At 43.6% G+C, this 17,604-nt stretch overlaps 1 protein-coding gene across 4 annotated transcripts in view; it reads left to right on the top strand.

Annotated features, from left to right (window-relative positions):
* Window positions 1-16,714, top strand: part of LOC144608710 (transmembrane protein 107-like) — a 53,565-nt gene extending 36,851 nt beyond the window's left edge. Inside the window, exons 5-6 of one of the 4 annotated variants that reach the window (XM_078426733.1) lie at window positions 12,118-12,205; window positions 13,707-16,714. In XM_078426733.1, coding sequence (XP_078282859.1) covers window positions 12,118-12,205; window positions 13,707-13,776 — 158 coding nt within the window. In that variant the 3' untranslated portion in view covers window positions 13,777-16,714. Of the gene's footprint in view, window positions 1-6,230; window positions 6,328-12,108; window positions 12,206-13,706 lie in introns of all 4 variants that reach the window. The other 3 variants (XM_078426731.1, XM_078426732.1, XM_078426730.1) reach the window with 3 other exon arrangements.
* Window positions 16,715-17,604: the final 890 nt, after the last annotated feature.

Genomic DNA, 17,604 nt, shown 5'->3' with positions numbered 1-17,604 from the left:
CTGCAGTTATTTTCCTACACGAGTGAGCATTGTGGGTCAGAGGGAGCTTGATGTATGTGCATAGATTGCTGAAGATGGCAGGGCATAGGCTAGATGGTTAAGACATTAGTCGGGACATGGAATATAGGAATAGAGAGGTTAGAGTAGGAGTAGAGAGGTGCCAACTTTGTAAACCATTGATCAACCTCAGCTGGAGTATTGCATACTGTTCTAGTCACCACATGATAGGATAGATATGACATCACAGGAGAGTGCAGAGATTTACCAGGATGTGCCTGGGATGGAGGATTTCAGCTACGAGAGACACAAAAAGCTGGAACAACTCAGTCTGACCTGTCTGAAGAAGGGTCGCGACCTGAAACGCCACCCATTCCTTCTCTCCAGAGATGCTGCCTGTCACGCTGAGTTACTCCAGCTTTTTTTGTCTATCTTCGGTTTAACCAGCATCTGCAGTTCCTTCCTGTACATTTCAACTATGAGAGATCCTGGAGAGGCTATTGTCCCTGGTGTGGAGGATGTTAAGAGCATGATTGAGATATATCAAATCGAGTAGTATAGATGGGGTAGACTGCAGAGGTAGATAAAACTGGAGGACAAAAATGTAGGGTATGGGGTTAGAGGGTGTGTGAGGGGGATGGTTTCAGCCAGAGGGCTGTGAGGCTGGAATACACTGCCAGATAGAGTGGTGGAAGCAGAGTCGCTGATAGCATTTAAGAAATGTCTAAAGAACTCTTGAATCTTCAGGCAGAGTAGGCTACGGTCCAAGCGCTGGATGATGGGATAGGTACAGAATGGTGTCCATTGGATGGCATGCATATGGTGGGTGAACGATTTGTTTCCATGACTGCATAGGATCATGTAAATCTTGCCCATAGATCTAGGTTTTGAAATTACATTTGTTCTGTTTTTGACAGTCCATTCTTACCCTATTTCATAACTAACTTGAAACCTATAGTCACTGTTGCAATTCACATTCCTTCATATTTGATTCTCTATCTCCTACTGACCATTAGAAGGCCTGTAATATAGACCCAGCATAGTGATCAACTTCTTTTTGTTCCTACGTTCTACGTATCTGGTCTCATTTGAAGAGCCTTCCTGGATATCCGCCCTCATTACTGTGGTAACATTTAAATGGCACCTCACTTTTCCCCATCTCCATTTTGCCCCATCGTCACTCCTGAATATTCCATTCCCTGGCATATTGACTTGCCAATCCTGTGTTTTAACCATTATTTAGCATTATTGCTCCATTCCCCAGCCAAATTCCATTTAGCTCATTCCAACCACACTCGCGAAAATCTGTATAAGGATGTTGGGGCATTTCTAGTTCGTATGCAATCTGTCCAGTTTGTGCAGATACCACCTTTCCCAGGAACTGTCCCATGATCCAGAAATCTAAAGCCTCACCTTTCCTATTCCCACAGCACATGTGGCATTGAAAATAATGCAGGGATTACAACTTTCAAGGTGCTGCTCTTTAATCTGCTGCTTTGCTCCCTCTGTTCCTACTGCAGGAACTTGTCCTCTCTTTACCTCTATCACGAGTACCAATGTCTTCTACAATGTTGGCCATTTAACTTCCCCTTTTAAAGCCGTGCAACATTTGGTGGCCCCCTTGACCAAGAACAGAAACGCAACACACTCATGCATTTTTGCTTGTGCCCTCAGAGGTGCCAGTCTATCCCCTCGCTATTAAATCTCCACCCACATATTGCCCTCAGAGTACTGCTCATCCTTCCTTGTGCAGCCGAACTGTGGTGCCATGATGTGGTGAACTCATCATATGGCAGGAGACAGCCACTGCCCATCACACAAGTGCTGGCTCTTTGATGCATCTGTCTAATTAGACTCCTTAGCATTTGTACTTGCTGATTTCCATGTTATTGCCTTGGATTAACAAACAGATGGAGATTGGATGCAGCCGATGTGCTGAACGGATGCCCTTTGACAGCAGCGGATGTTGGGTGGGGTGTGGAGTGAGGGGGTTGCTACATGAAGTAAGAAAATAACTGCAGATGCTGGTACAAATCAAAGGTATTTATTCACAAAATGCTGGAGTAACTCAGCAGGTCAGGCAGCATCTCAGGGGAGAAAGAATGGGTGACGTTTCGGGTCGAGACCCTTCTTCAGTCTGAAGAAGGGTCTCGACCCGAAACGTCACCCTTTCCTTCTCTCCTGAGATGCTGCCTGACTTGCTGAGTTACTCCAGTATTTTGTGAATAAATACCACATGAAGTAACATCCACTCGATTGGCATATTTAAATGTCTTTCCAGATGTGAATTTCTTGGGTCTTTGGTAACTTGATTTACAACAGAGATGGGCCAATGCCTTCAGGAAGGAAAATTACCCAGAAAGAGGATAAAAATACGTTCAATCATGTCTTTGTCAGAAATTGGGTGAATACATGAAACTGAAAGAAATTTGCATTAGGCAAGAAATAGTATTGGGTAGACTGATGGGACTGAAGGCTGGTAAATCCCCAGGGCCTGATGGTCTGCATCCCAGGGTACTGAAGGAGGTGGCTCTAGAAATCGTAGACGCATTGGTGATAATTTTGCAATGTTCCATACATTCAGGATCAGTTCCGGTGGATTGGAGGGTAGCTAATGTTATCCCACTTTTCAAGACAGGAGCAAGACAGAAAACGGGGAATTATATTCCAGTTAGCCTGACATCGGTGGTGGGGAAGATGCTGGTGTCAATTATTAAAGAATTATTAATGGCGCATTTGGATAGCAGTAAAAGGATTGGTCCAAGTCAGCATGGATTAATTGGTTGGGTAAATGTAAAATGTAAAAATTGTCCCTAGCGGGTGTAGGATAGTGTTAATGTACGGGGATCACTGGGCGGCACGGACTTGGAGGGCCGAAAAGGCCTGTTTCCGGCTGTATATATATGATATGATAAATCCTGCTTGACTAATTTTCTTGAATTTTTTTGAGGATGTGACAAGTAAAATGGGCGAAGGAAAGCCAGTGGATGTAGTGTACAGTGCATTCAGAAAGTATTCAGACCCCTTCATTTTTTCCATATTTTACGACATTACAACCTTATTTGAGGTTGAATTAAATTCATTATTTTATCATCAATCTACACGCAATACCCCATAATAAAAAAGTGAAAACAGGTGTTTAGAAATTTTTGCAAAGTAATTTAAAAGAAATAACTGAAATATCCACATTTATATAAGTATTCAGATCCTTTGCTATGACACTCAAAATTGAGCTTATGTTCGTCCTGTTTCCATTGATTATCCTTGATATGTTTCGGCAACTTGATTGGAGTCCACCAGTGGTAAATTTAATTGATTGGACATGATTTGGAAAGGCACACAGCTGTCTATATAAGGTCCCACAGTTGACAGTGCATGTCAGAGTAAACACCAAGCCATGAAGATGAAGGAATTGTCTGTAGACCTGTGAGACAGGATTGTGTCGAGGCACAGATCTGGGGAAGGATATAAAACAATTTCTGCAGCATTGCAGGTCCCGAAGAGCACAGTGGCCTCCGTCATTCTTAAATGGAAGAACTTTGGAACCACCAGGACTCTTCATAGAACTGGCTGCCCGGACAAACAGCAATCAGGGAGAAGGGCCTTGGTCAGGGAGGTGACCAAGAACCTGATGGTCACTGACAGAGCTCCAGAGTTCCTCTGTGAAGGTTGAAGAACCTTTCCAGAAGGACAACTATATCTGCAGCACTCCACCAATCAGGCCTTTATGGTAGAGTGGCCAGACAGAAGCCACTCCTCAGTAAAAGGCACATGACAGCCCACTTGGAGTTTTGCCAAAAGGCACCTAAAGGACTCAAACCATGAGAAACAAGATTCGCTGGTCTGATGAAACCAAGATTGAACTCTTTGGCCTGAATGCCAAGCGGCACCGTTCATCGCCTGGCCAATACCATACCTACGGTGAAGCATGGTGGTGGCAGCATCATGCTGTGGGGATGTTTTTCAGCGGCAGGAACTGGGAGACTAGTCAGGATCGAGGGAAAGATGAACAGAGCAAAGTGCAGAGAGATCCTTGATGAAAACCCGCTCCAGAGCATTCTAGACCTCAGACTGGGGCGGACAACGACCCTAGGCACACAGCCAAGACAACGCATGAATGGCTTCATGACAAGTCTGTGAATGTCCTTGAGTGGCCCAGCCAGAGCCCCGACTAGAATCCGATCGAACATCTCTGGAAGGACCTGAAAATAGCTATGCAACGACGCTCTCCATCCAACCTGACAGTTTGAGAGGATCTGCAGAGAAGAAAGGGAGAAATGACCCAAATACAGGTGTGCCAAGCTGGTAGCATCATACCCAAGAAGACTTGAGGCTGTAATCGCTGCCAAAGGTGCCCCAACAAAGTACTGAGTAAAGCGTCTGAATACTTATGTAAATGTGATATTTCAGTTATTTCTTTTAATTACTTTGCAAAAATTTCTCAACACCTGTTTTCGCTGTTTTATTTTGGGGTATTGTGTGTAGATTGATGATTTAAAAAAAACAAGAATTCAATCAATTTTAAAATAAGGCTGCAACGTAGCAAAATGTGGAAAAAGTGAAGGGGTCTGACTACTTTCTGAGTGCACTGTATCTGGATTTTCAGAAAGTCTTTCATAAGGTCCCACACAGTAGATTAGAGGGCAAAATTAGAGCACATGGTATAGGAAGGTTATTGACATGGATAGAGAATTGGTTGGCAGACAGGTAACAGAGACTAGGAATAAACAGGTTCCTGGCGGAATGGCAGGCAGTGGCGAGTGGAGTGACGCAAGGCTCGGTGCTGGGGTCGCACTATTTACAATATATTATAAATGATTTAGATGATGGGATTAAAAGTAACACTAGCAAAATTGCAGATGACACAAACCTGGGTGGCAGTGTGAACTGTGAAGAGGATGCTGGGAGTTTGCAGTGTGACTTGGACAGGTTGAGTGAGTGGGCAGTTGCATTGGCAAATTCAGTATGATGTAGATAAATATGACGTTATTCACTTTGGCGGCAAGAACAAGGAGGCAGATTATTATCTCAATGAAGTCAGATTAGGAAAAAGAGAAGTGGAATGAGACCTTGGTGTCCTTGTACACCAGTGACTGAAAGTAAATATGCAGCGACAGCAGGCACTATAGAAAGCTAATGTCATGTTGGCCTTCATAACGAGAGAATTTGAGTATAGGAGTAAAGAGGTCCTTCGGCAGTTGTACAGGGCCCTGGTGAGACCACAACTGGTTTATTGTGTGCAGTTTTGGTCTCCTAATTTGAGGAAGGACATCCTTGCTGTTGAGGAAGGACATCCTTGCTGTTCACGACGTTAACCCCTGGGATGGCGGGACTGCCAGATGAGGAATGATTGGAAAGACTGGGCTTGTATTCACTGGAATTTAGATGAGAGGGGATCTAAAAGAAACATATAAAATTATAAAACGAGTGGACAAGCTAGATGCAAGAAAAATGTTCCCAATGTTGCGGGAGTCCAGAACCAGGGGTCACAGTCTAAGATTAAAGGAGAGGCCATTTAAAACTGTGATGAGAAAAAAACTTTTTCACCCAGAGTGTTGTGAATTTGTGGAATTCTCTGCCACAGAAGGCAGTAGAGGCCAATTCACTGGATGAATTTAAAAGAGAGTTAGAAAGAACTCTAGGGGCTAGTGGAATCAAGGGATATGGGGAGAAGGTGACTATGGGTGCTGCACTGTAAGGAGTTTGTACGTTCTCCCCGTGACCTGCGTGGGTTTTCTCCGAGATCTTCGGTTTCCTCCCACACTCCAAAGACGTACAGTAGGTTAATTGGCTGGGTAAATGTAAAAATTGTCCCTAGTGGGTGTAGGATAGTGTTAATGTACGGGGATCGCTGGGCGGCACGGACTTGGTGGGTCGAAAAGGCCTGTTTCTGGCTGTATATATATGATATGATATGATAAGGCAGGCATGGGTTACTGATTGTGGATGATCAGCCATGATCACAATTTAGGTGGTGCTGGCTCGAAGGGCCGAATGACCTGCACCTATTTTCTATGTTTCTATGTATATTTGAAGGGAAAAGGGGGTTAAGATAATGGGAAAGCTTGGGGAATTTGGTAAAGCATGTGAATGGCATGCAGAGTGACTGCCTCCGCGACTGCTTCTGTAATGAACATGATACTAAAGCAGATGTGCTGGGATGTTGGGAAATGTTCCTATTGTATCTGAGAAGACAAGTTTTTTTTGCCAATTTCCTATAACTTTAATCTCAGCTATTGGAACCCATGCTAGTGCCTCAATTGCTCTCCTCTTCTTCTTTCTTGACAATTTGCCTTGTTATGCTTACTGGTGGATATTCACTTTCTGCAGGTAGGTTGTTTATAAGGTACTGGTGCAGGTTCTGCACACACACACACACATGCACGCACCCCCCCCCCCCCCCCCCCCCCCCCCCGAGGTATCAGGAAATGGGCTTCCCCTGCTACTGAAGGGTGGTCAGTGGTCGGCTGGGACTCCTCCTGAGCCCAGACGTGAGGTGAAGTTGCTTTCATTGTGCATTCGTCCCACCAGCACTCCTGTTGGTCACCAGTGCTCAGTATCACCCCTCTTTCTCCATGGTCCTCACTGGCTTAGCTGCTATCTTACAGCCCCAGATATCGAGTACAATCCTGACCTGGGTGTTTTCTATGCGTTCTCCCTGTGACTGTGTGGGTTTCCTCTGGGTGCTCAGTTTCCTCACACTTCCCAAAGATATGTGGATTTGTCGACTAATTGGCCTCTGTAAAATTGCCCCAAGTGTGCAATGGATGAGAGGTATTGTTCATTGATCGGTGTTCAGCATGGACCTGATGGGCTAAAGGACCAGTTTCCATGGTGTCTCTCTAAACTAATTTAAACTGCCCAGGAAGGGCAATAAATAGTAAGAGTAACAAGACAACACATTTATTAGCATGTATGAAATGAACTGTGGTATGGAAGATTAAACAATATAGCACTGGAACAGGCCTTTCAGCCACAACATCTGTGCCAACCATGAAGCCAAATTAAGCTAATTCCATTTGCCTACACGTGGTCTATATCCCTCCATCTTCTGCCTGTTCATGTACCAGTCTAAATTCCTCTGCTGAGTATCTGCGGGTCTGAGATGTGCTTTCCCAGCATTTGCTTCTTCCTGTCTGTCAGGAAGTTGGTGATCCACAGACAGAGGGATCCAGGCACAGTCAACTGGGAGAGTTTGGAGTATAGTAGCTCTGGCACAATGGTGTTAAATGCAGAGCTAAAATCCACAAACAAAATCCTGGCATAGGTCCTCTGGCGGTCTGGGTGATGGAGGATGAAGTGCAGGCCTTGGTTGACTGCGTCATCCACCGATCTATTGGCCCTGTATGTAAACTGTAGGGGGTCCAGCAGGGGGTTTGTGATGTTTTTCAGCTGGGCAGCATGTCTTTCAAAGGTCTTCTTGACCACAGAGGTCAGTGCGACAGGCCTGGAGTCATTAAGACTGGTGATCCTTGTTATATTGGGTACAGGGACAATAGTGGAGTCTTTGAAGCAGGCAGGGACTGTACAGGTTTGCTGGGACTGGTTGAAAATGTCTGCGTAGACCAGTGCCAGTTGTTCGGCACAGAGCTTGAGGGTAGAGGGGGAAACGTCCGGTCCTGGAGGTTTCTGGCTTTTCTGTCTTTTGAATAGCCTCTCCACCTCCTCAATTTCTATTGTTGGAGATGGAGAAGTGACCAGACTGATGTTGGGCAGCAAGGGGGATGGGTACTGGATGAGGGCCCTGTCAGTGCAGACTGGAGTCAGGCTGGAAGTGGGTGTGAAGTGGTGATTGCAGAGTTTTCCTCTTGTAGCTGGTGATTTCTTGCAAGCCCTTTCAAACTGAAGAAGAGTCATTAGCTAAGAACTTGCTCCTCAACTTTTCTTGTCTTAGACATCCCCACCATATGAGAAATATTCTTTCTCCCCTATCAATCCTACCACTTATCACTTTGTAAATATCCAGCTGTTCATGATGTCCTAACTCTTTTCCTCAATACCCCAACACTATCCATTTGTGTCGCCAATTTTAAGGAGCTACTAGACCAGGTGGACCTGTTGGGCCCAAACCTCTCCTGCATTGGTGCAGCACCATCTCCTCCCCCTGCCCTCTCCCCCCACTTCCTCTCCCTCGCCCCCTCCCCCTCCTCCCTCGCCCCCTCTCCCCCTCCACCCTCTCCCCCTCCTCTGCCCCTCTCCCCCAACCCCCCTCCCCTCCACTCCATCCCCTCAACCCCCCTTATCCTCCTTCTTCCCCCTCCCTCCCTCCACACCCCTCCCTCCCTCCTCCTCCCTCCCTAGGAGATAGATTTAAACTTTAAAAAGTGAATAACTTTAAAAATATAACACCGATTTCAATGAAACTTCTCTTCCATTAGCACCAAAGGGACAACGTTGAGTCAGGTGGGCCTAAAATTGTTGTGCTATCATGTACCATTTTGGCTGTAGCTCAGGAACAAACAAACAAACGAGAGTTTTAGAATATAGATAAGCTTTCTCCCCAAGATCCCTTTGTATATCAATACTGCTAAGGTAGACCCAAAGTGCTGGAGTAACTCAGCGGGACAGGGGGCATCTCTGGAGAGAAGGAACGGTTGATGTTTCGGGTCGAGACCCTTCTTCAGACTGCTAAGGCCCTGCTGATTATTGTATATGTCTGGGTAGTATTAGACAACAGAAAAATGCATCACCTCACATTTGTCTGGATTGAATTCCATCAGTCACCTCTGCCCAATTTTGCAGCTGATGTATATCTGTCTATATTCTGGGGCAAACATCCCCACTATCTACAGCACTGCCAGTCAACTTACTTACTTACCACACCACAGACATTCTCATGCAAGTCATCTACATGTATGACAAACAACAAAGGTCCCAGCATCGATTGGCATGGAAACCAAGGGTTACAGAATGGACTTTAGTAAGGCTTTTGGCAAGATCCCACACAATAGGATGGTCCAGATAGTTAGGACACAATCTTCATCACTACTACAAAATCTTCTTAAAAAGAACTCAAACAAACTTTGGAGACACTTCTTCCCCCACACAAAGCCATACTAACTATGGGCAGTACAGTGGCACAGCGGTAGAGTTGCTGCTTTACAGCGAATGCAGCGCCGGAGACCTGGGAACGATCCTGACTATGAGTGCTGTCTGTACGGAGTTTGTATGTTCTTCCCGTGATCTGTGTGGGTTTTCTCCGAGATCTTCGGTGTTCTCCCACACCAAAGAATTACAGGTATGTAGGTTAATTGGCTTGGTAGATGTAAAAATTGTCCCTAGTGTGTGTAGGATAGTTAATATGCGGGGATTGCTGGTTGGCGCGGACCCGGTGGGCCGAAGAGCCTGTTTCCATACTGGCTCAATGAAGATAAGTGAGCCAGTACCTTCAGCAGCCATACATGCCCAGGCCCTAACACCTCCACCACCGTGTTTCACAGATGAGCTGGGATGCTTTGGATCTCCGGCAGTTCCTTCTCTCCTCCTTACTTTACTCTTGCCATCACTCTGATATAAGTTAATCTTCGTCTCATCTGTCCACAAGACTTTTTTCCAGAATTGTAGGTGCTCTTTTAAGTACATCTTGGCAAACTGTAACCTGGCCATCCTATTTTTGCGGCTAACCAGTGGTTTGCATCTTGCAGTATAGCCTCTGTATTTCTATTCATGAAGTCTTCTGCGGACAGTGGTCATTGACAAATCCACACCTGACTCCTGAAGAGTGTCTCTGATCAGTCGGACAAGTGTTTGGGGATTTTTCTTTATTATAGAGAGAATTCTTTTGTCATCAGCTGTGGAGGTCTTCCTTGGCCTGCCAGTCCCTTTGCGATTAGTATGCTACCCAGTGCTCTCTTTCTTCTTAATGATGTTCCGAATAGTTGATTTTGGTAAGTCTACGGTGTGGCTGATGTCTATAACAGTTTTATTCTTGTTTCTCAGTCTCATCATTTGAGGAAGGATATTGTTATTGAGGGCGTGCAGCGTAGGTTTACTAGGTTAATTCCCGGAATGGCGGGACTGTCATATGTTGAAAGACTGGTGCGACTAGGCTTGTATACACTGGAATTTAGAAGGATGAGAGGGGATCTTATCGAAACATATAAGATTATTAAGGGGTTGGACACGTTAGAGGCAGGAAACGTTCCCAATGCTGGGGGAGTCCAGAACCAGGGGCCACAGTTTAAGAATAAGAGGTAGGCCATTTAGAACGGAGATGAGGAAAAACTTTATCAGTCAGAGAGTAGTAAATCTGTGGAATTCTCTGCCTCGGAAGGCAGTGGAGGCCAATTCTCTGAATGCATTCAAGAGAGAGCTAGATAGAGCTCTGCAGGATAGCAGAGTCAGGGGGTATGGGGAGAAGGCAGGAATGGGGTACTGATTGAGAATGATCAGCCATGATCACATTGAATGGTGGTGCTGGCTCGAAGGGCCGAATGGCCTACTCCTGCACCTATTGTCTGTTGTCTATAATGGCTTCTTTGACTTTCATTGGCATTACTTTGGTCCTCGTGTTGATAAACAGCAATAAAAGTTTGATGGAAAGAATGGAGGAAAGACGAGGTACTTAGAGCTCTCTTATACCTGCATTATGGAGGCATTTAAACACACCTGAGCAATTACAAACACCTGTGAAGCCATGTGTCCCAAACATTATCATGCCCTGAAATGGGGGGACTATGTATAAACAAGCTGTAATGGTGAAACCAAAATGTATAAAAATACCCTTTAATAAAATCTGACAATGTGCACTTTAACCATGTGATTTTTTTCTATCACAAATTTCAAATTGTGGATTACGGAGGCAAATAAATAAATGATGGGTCTTTGTCCAAAACATTATGGAGGGCACTGTATATGATGAAAAACAGCTACCTTAGGATGGGTATAAAGAAATGAGAGCTCATCAGGAATACAGACAATGGTCCAAAAAGTTCAGGTAACCAAGGCAAGTTGGTAAATTAGATATATGAGAACACTTGCAATTAATAATTGGATACATTAGATAATCACTTTCCATAACAACTTTGAATTTTCCAGAGTCATGGTTACTGTCATTATGACAGGAAAGATGTCATTAAGTGAAAATTACATGGTAAATTAGATACGGTGTGTTTCATTGCCTCCTAAATGCAGGTATACGAGAGCTCTCAGCACCTTGTCTTTCCTCCATTCTTTCCATCAAACTTGGAAACTTTTATTGTGGATCACCTTGGGGACTGGAGGAAGTAGTTGAGGCAAACACAACAACAACATTTAAAAGACACTTGGATTGGTACATGGAAAGGAAAGATTTAGAACAAAATGGGTCAAATGCGATGGGCCCAGCTCAGATGGACACTTGGTTGTTATGGACGCCTTCTGCGCTGTATGACATTTCAACGGCTTGCCTGGCTGTAATCCCTAAGATTAGGTTGTGTACTGCCCCTTTTTAGGTCGGACATAATGGCTCAAAAAGCTCTCCTGATTGCACTTGAAAAATTCCACCCCTCTGCGCCATTCACATTGGACTGAGCCCAGTTTCACAGTTTCTCATGAAAGCAGCCGGCACGGATGGTCTCCTGGCATGAGCTTGAAAGCTCAGACATCTGTAAGAACATTTGTGAGAACAGCCTCTACCCCACTTCTAGCAGACTCCTGAACCACTCACCCCCTTCACACTCCTTTCCCAGAGGTGCTGCTCTGTACTCTTACTTTTAATTCTACCTCATTCAATTATTCCATTACTGTACTTGATTTTTTTTTACACTACTTCAGATTGCAAGGCAATCTTTGATCATTCTGTTTTGTAATCTATGTATTGTTGTTTTTATCATTACTGTATGTATACTGTTTATTCTGTGAGCTTGATGTGAATAAGGAATTTCATTACATCCAGATGTCTATTATAATAAACTAGTTTAATCTAATCTAAAAACTATTCAGGATCAACAGAGTGTATGTCTGTAGGTCCCCAAAAGTAGAATAACAGATAGATAAGGGAACCTAGAGGCATATTGAATGGTTTGGTAGCTAAGGCATCATTAAGTACATAGAGGATGCTCGGCCTTGGCTACGTGGGTGCGTGTGCTAACTGCCCCATAGGTTCTGTTTCTTCCTTGACCTGTGCTTCAGCTATCATAGTCCATTGCAGTGGTTCCATCTGTCTAGCCTTCTTTGTCATTGTCAAATGGGAGTGCTGGACCTACTGGTATATCTTCGGTTTCTCCAGGTATTACGATCAAGCATTTACATTTAATTTCTGTTTGTCAAACATGGTAAGGCCTGCAAGGAAATTCATTTGAGTAGTGGACTCTAGAATCGGAAAATTGAAAGTTGGATTTTTAATTTGACTGGGTCATTGCAGATGCACCAAAAGCATGGAGAGTGATTCACCAGATGTTTGGACCTTGACCCTTAACTGGCAGTAACCCGACAAAAACATATCTCGTCTCTACCTCAAACCATCTGAAAACAGCACAAACCCTTCTGAGCAGTAATTTTCATCTCATCTACACAGGATACTGGTTTGACAGAATGCTCAGCTGACCAGTTCATTTTCCTGCATTAAAAAGTACAAAGATCCATAGGCAAGACAGAGTATTCATCCTTCATATTGTGATGCGATGTATTGCTCTAGCACACACATGCACATAAAGCACTAGGCACACTCTCTCCCGATGACTTTCGAGAAAGGCAGCAAAAAAATATCATTTATGGCACATAAAATTGCTCAGCCAATCAAATGACTGGAAACTTACAAATCTAATTCGATTAATTAAGAGAGGCTATAGTAAAAAACAAATTTAAAGTCTTTTTTACGCAGAAATTGGGTGGTGCTAAAATGTGTTGCCAAGAGTGGTGTGGAGGCTTGTAGATAGACAGGGAATGGAGAAATGTGGATCATATGTAGACACAGGAGATTAGTTTAGCCTGGCATCATGTTTGGCATGGACATTATGGGCCGATGAGCCTATTCTTGTGCTGTACTGTTCTATTTTCTATGTCTTGTGATGAGCATGTTTATCCAATCCATAATTAAGAGCAGATTAGTGCATGGGGATTTCAACCTGATTCGATGTCATGGCAGTAGTCAGTAGAAACTGACCTTGTCCATGCCGACCAATATACTTATCTACGGTAGACCCATGTTTCACCATTATCTTCAGTCTTTCCTTCCAAGTACCTGTTCAAATGTCTTTTAAACATTGTAAACGTTTAAAACTTTAAACTGCGTCCACCAACTCGTAGGGCAGATTACTTCAGATATTCACCAACTATGAGAAAAACACCTCTCATATCTGTACATTTCACCCCCTCACCCGATAGAATTTGTTAGGTATGTCCAAAGGAGTTTCTTGAAACGGTATGGGGATAATCCAACCCGAGAAGGGGGTCATACTGGACCTTGTCATCCAGGATATTCTCTTTCTTTAATAAACATGGATTCCCCCCTGCTGTCATAGATGAATCGCTCACTCAGGTCTCCTCTGCATCCCGTAGTTCTGCTCTCCATCCCCCCTCACTGCATATGGAAACTAGGATACATTTTCCCTGGTCCTCACGTTTCACCCAATCAGCCTCGGCATCCAACACATCATCCTCTGACATTTCTGTCATCTCCAATGTGATTCCACCACCAGGAGAACACAGATAAGTGACATTTTGTGTGGGGATTCTTATTAAACCATGTCTTATTCTGACATTACATGGCATATCTGCTTATTTTCCAGCGCTCTCCCGGCATGTACTGAGATCGTCCTTGTGATTGCTGTATTTGGGCTGAAGAAGAAGCCGTTGTGAGCATTCCGCACACCCTACTCACCAAACTGCACTATGCCATTGGAATGGAAGACCAGTCAGAATGGCGTGTGCTTCTGGCAATGAGAGTGGCAGCGTTTACCAAATTTCAGCGTCAGGCTGCATAAGACTCCTTGGATTTCTTCTTCTCCATTATAGAACACATCGTCTCCAAGCCAAAACAAATCTTGTCCTCTATTATAGAATGTGTACATCAATCTCTTTTATAAAATGTGAATTGCTCTGTTTCTTTACAGACTGTGCATCCTGATGTTCACATTGGAATGTGCCGCCTCGTTCCCCATGCAGAACTTGTTTCTGACATTGTGAAGATCACAGTCCCGCATCACTGTGGTATTTCCTCAGGAGAAGGCATCCTTTCACTGCTCCAATCATATACCTATTTCCTCAGATAATCTGGCCACTGTGGGCAAAAGTACTTTAGAAGTTGCTATTCAGTACAAGAGATCAAGCTGTCAATAGCTCTCAATGTGGTACTGAGACAGTGGAACAGTTCAAGTTAGAGCTTTGTCCACGACATTAATCGCAGTCGAGGGGTGGCGACACCAGCCAGGATTATGATTACTGTAATATCTGCAGAAAAGCCTCGCTGTAAGACAATATTTAACATTGAAATAGATAGCACGGACTCCACACTGCATTAAGTGCAGGAGGCGCTAACAACAAAATTAATCTCTGGAATCAGGAGTGAGTATTTATCACATGAAAGTGAACAATGAAAGTCTTACTTGTTGCAACTTTACAGGCACATTGGATGCACGACGACAAGTAATTATACAATAAATTATCAGTTATTCTAAGTAAATTAGACCACAGTAATGCAAAAACCCTAGTGGTGCAAGGTTCGTAGTGGTTTGATGCTGACGGGCTGTGGTTAGGGTTGTGCAAAACCCGATGGTTGATGGAATAGAAGTTGTTACAGCTTGCCTGCGCTCTGGAATAATAAACATCGTCAGACACTGATGCTCATAGTAAAGACATCTTTATTCCGCTCGCGGGAGTGGGAGAGTTACTGCAAGGATGGTCACATACTTGCAGCTCCTCGCGGCCCCACCCAATTATTTTGTGCACAGGCAGTATTTTGATACACGAGTGGTCATGGGTTCAGCTAATTACACAGTCAGCACATTTCCTGCTTGAGTCGAGAACAGACTTGTTTTTCTCTGCAGTTTTACTTGGTCAAGCCTCTTCCCTTTTTAGTCACAACACCCTTTGCTGTTTTGCAAAACCACCTGTTATTCATTAGCTAGCAATTCTCCCCAGTCACACACACACATTAACACTTAAACCCCCATCCTCCTCTACAAAGCTGTTCTTGAATCTGGAGTTAATGGTTCTCAGGCTCATGTATCTTTTTGTCAACAGTATCAGCGAGATGAGAGCATTGCCAGGATATGCCTGGGATGCTATTAGTCATCTTCTTGAGGCAAAGCCCGCTGAAGAATCCTTTCATGGTTATTATCCATGATGGACCAGGCATTGTTCACCACTTCTGCAACCTCCTTTGTTCTTGAGCGTTCGAGTTTCTCAACCAAGCTCAGATGCAACCAGTCAATATGCTCTTCACTATATACCTTTAGAAGTTAAACAGTATTTGGTGGCATGCCAACGTTTCTCAAACTACTGAGGAAGTAGAGGAGGTGAGCTTTCATTGTTATTTCATCAGAAGTGTGTGCACCCTGGAGCTTAAAGCTGTTGACTCTCTCCACCACTGTCCCGCTAATGAAAACAGGTTCATGGACCCTGGGCTGTTCACAGATGAACAATCTACATCTATTTTAATACTGTACACTCTAAAAGTAAAAAACGGGAACAGGTGAATAATAAATTCTGAATCAGATCTAGCAGTGAAATCTAGCTGGTTGTCACCACCAGAAGTTTGTTTTTATTCATATCTGTAATTTTCCTTTGCTACTTATACTATACATACTGAGTAAGAAGGAAAGTTTCCATAGTGTGAATTCTGAGCCACTGTCTTGGTCCAGGGGCAGACAGGCAAAGTAGCTGTGGTACTGGGCAACACTGCCCTCTGATGGAACTGCGGGGTGCTGAAATACCACTGGCTTTTAACGTCATTCAGCCACAGTTCACATCTAAGCACGATGCACGATAAAGAGAGTGAGAGGCAGTGACAATGTAACAGAAACGATGGAAAACCAAAGATAATAGGCATGATGGTTCAGCTTGTGTTAGGGCAGAGATGCCCAGTGGGTTGTACGAAACTGGATTAAAAGAAAAATATGAAAACATGGACCAAGTTGTTTTTTGGGTGTTGGTTAATGTGGACCCTCAGTTTTGAGGGCCAAGGCTATTCAATGTGTACACAAATTGAATGATTGTTGTTGAGGGGGTCGTTTTGAATTTGCTGCTGGGTCAGGAGACCAAAGTGAACTACAAATTAGGTAAGAAGGGAATAGACTAAAAATTGGCAAGGCAAATTTAGTGATGGAAATGTTTACATTTTGGTTTGATAAACTAGAGCAACAATTATACCTTCAATGGCAGTCTGCTGCATGGATCAGTGAGAATCTCAGCCCAAGCTTAACAGGATATTAAAAACAGCACGAATTTTGCAAGGCCTGTGGAGAAAACTAATGTTGATCAATTGTTTTGATGTATTGTAATTTAAGATTCAATGTTGAATAAGGAATCCTCTTAGCTCTAGCTGCAACCTTTGATGCAATTTTCATAGTATCCTTGTCCAATTAACTTCATTATGTATCATTATGTATTATTCTGACCTAAACAGCCATTGGGACAATCATCTTTTTGTTCTTATTGCTGCAAAGTTATCCACGATCTACGCTTGCACCCTGTTAATAATGTGCAATACTGCTCCTGATCAATAGTAAACAAAGTCACTTCTCGTTCTTCACAAAAACACTGATCACATATACACTCACATCCTAAATTAATTGCCTGTGTGACATCCATTATTGGAAGGTGGAAAGTATCAGGAAGCGCAAACAATTGTCTTGGATCTTTACTACAAATTACCTTTTCAGGGTAAGGACTGCACCTTTATTCTGAGTAAAATTCTGGAATTGAACCATACGGTAACTTTGGTGTAAAAACAAAATGATGGAAATACTCAGTGAGTCAGGCCGCATGTGTGGAGAGAAAACCAGGGTAACATCACTATGGACAGCTCCATAGGTGCTGTCTATGGAGTTTGTACGTTCTTCCTGTGACCGCGTAGGTTTTCTTCGAGATCCTCGGTTTCCTCCCACACTCCAAAGACATACAGGTATGTAGGTTAATTGGCCTGGTGTACATGTAAATTATCCACAGTGTGTGTAAGATAGTGTTAATGTGTGAAGATCGCTGATCGGTGTGCATTTGATGGGCTGAAGGGCCTGTTTCTGCACTGTCTCTTTAAACTAAAAAACGAAACATTTCTTGTCCTGGTCTGCATATTTTTTTTAATTTTCAGCTTTGGTATCACTTTGACTCTAATGTGATCTTCACATTAACATTCCAGCACAGTTCTCCCTGGACTTGGGTTTTCCGTTACTCAGACACTCATCCATACTATTGTTATCTCCGGATTGATCATTCCAAACCACCACTGACCTGCCTCGGTGCTTCTACATTTGCCAATACTCTTGCCCAAGTTCTAGTTCACATCAGAAAGTCTCATCTACCCATTATCCCAGGTTTGCACTGGTTCCTGGTTTGTTGAAATTTCGATATTAATATCTGTATCCTTGCTTTATTTCTTCTTTGCCCATTCCAACCTCGATGTATCCTCCAATTCTGCCCTCTTCCACATTTTGAATTTTAAGTGTTCCTTACTATTGTCTATTTTTT

The sequence above is a fragment of the Rhinoraja longicauda genome, chromosome 32 (assembly GCF_053455715.1).
Source record: "Rhinoraja longicauda isolate Sanriku21f chromosome 32, sRhiLon1.1, whole genome shotgun sequence".
Lineage (NCBI taxonomy): Eukaryota > Metazoa > Chordata > Chondrichthyes > Rajiformes > Arhynchobatidae > Rhinoraja > Rhinoraja longicauda.
This window is presented reverse-complemented; position numbering and strand designations above follow the sequence as displayed.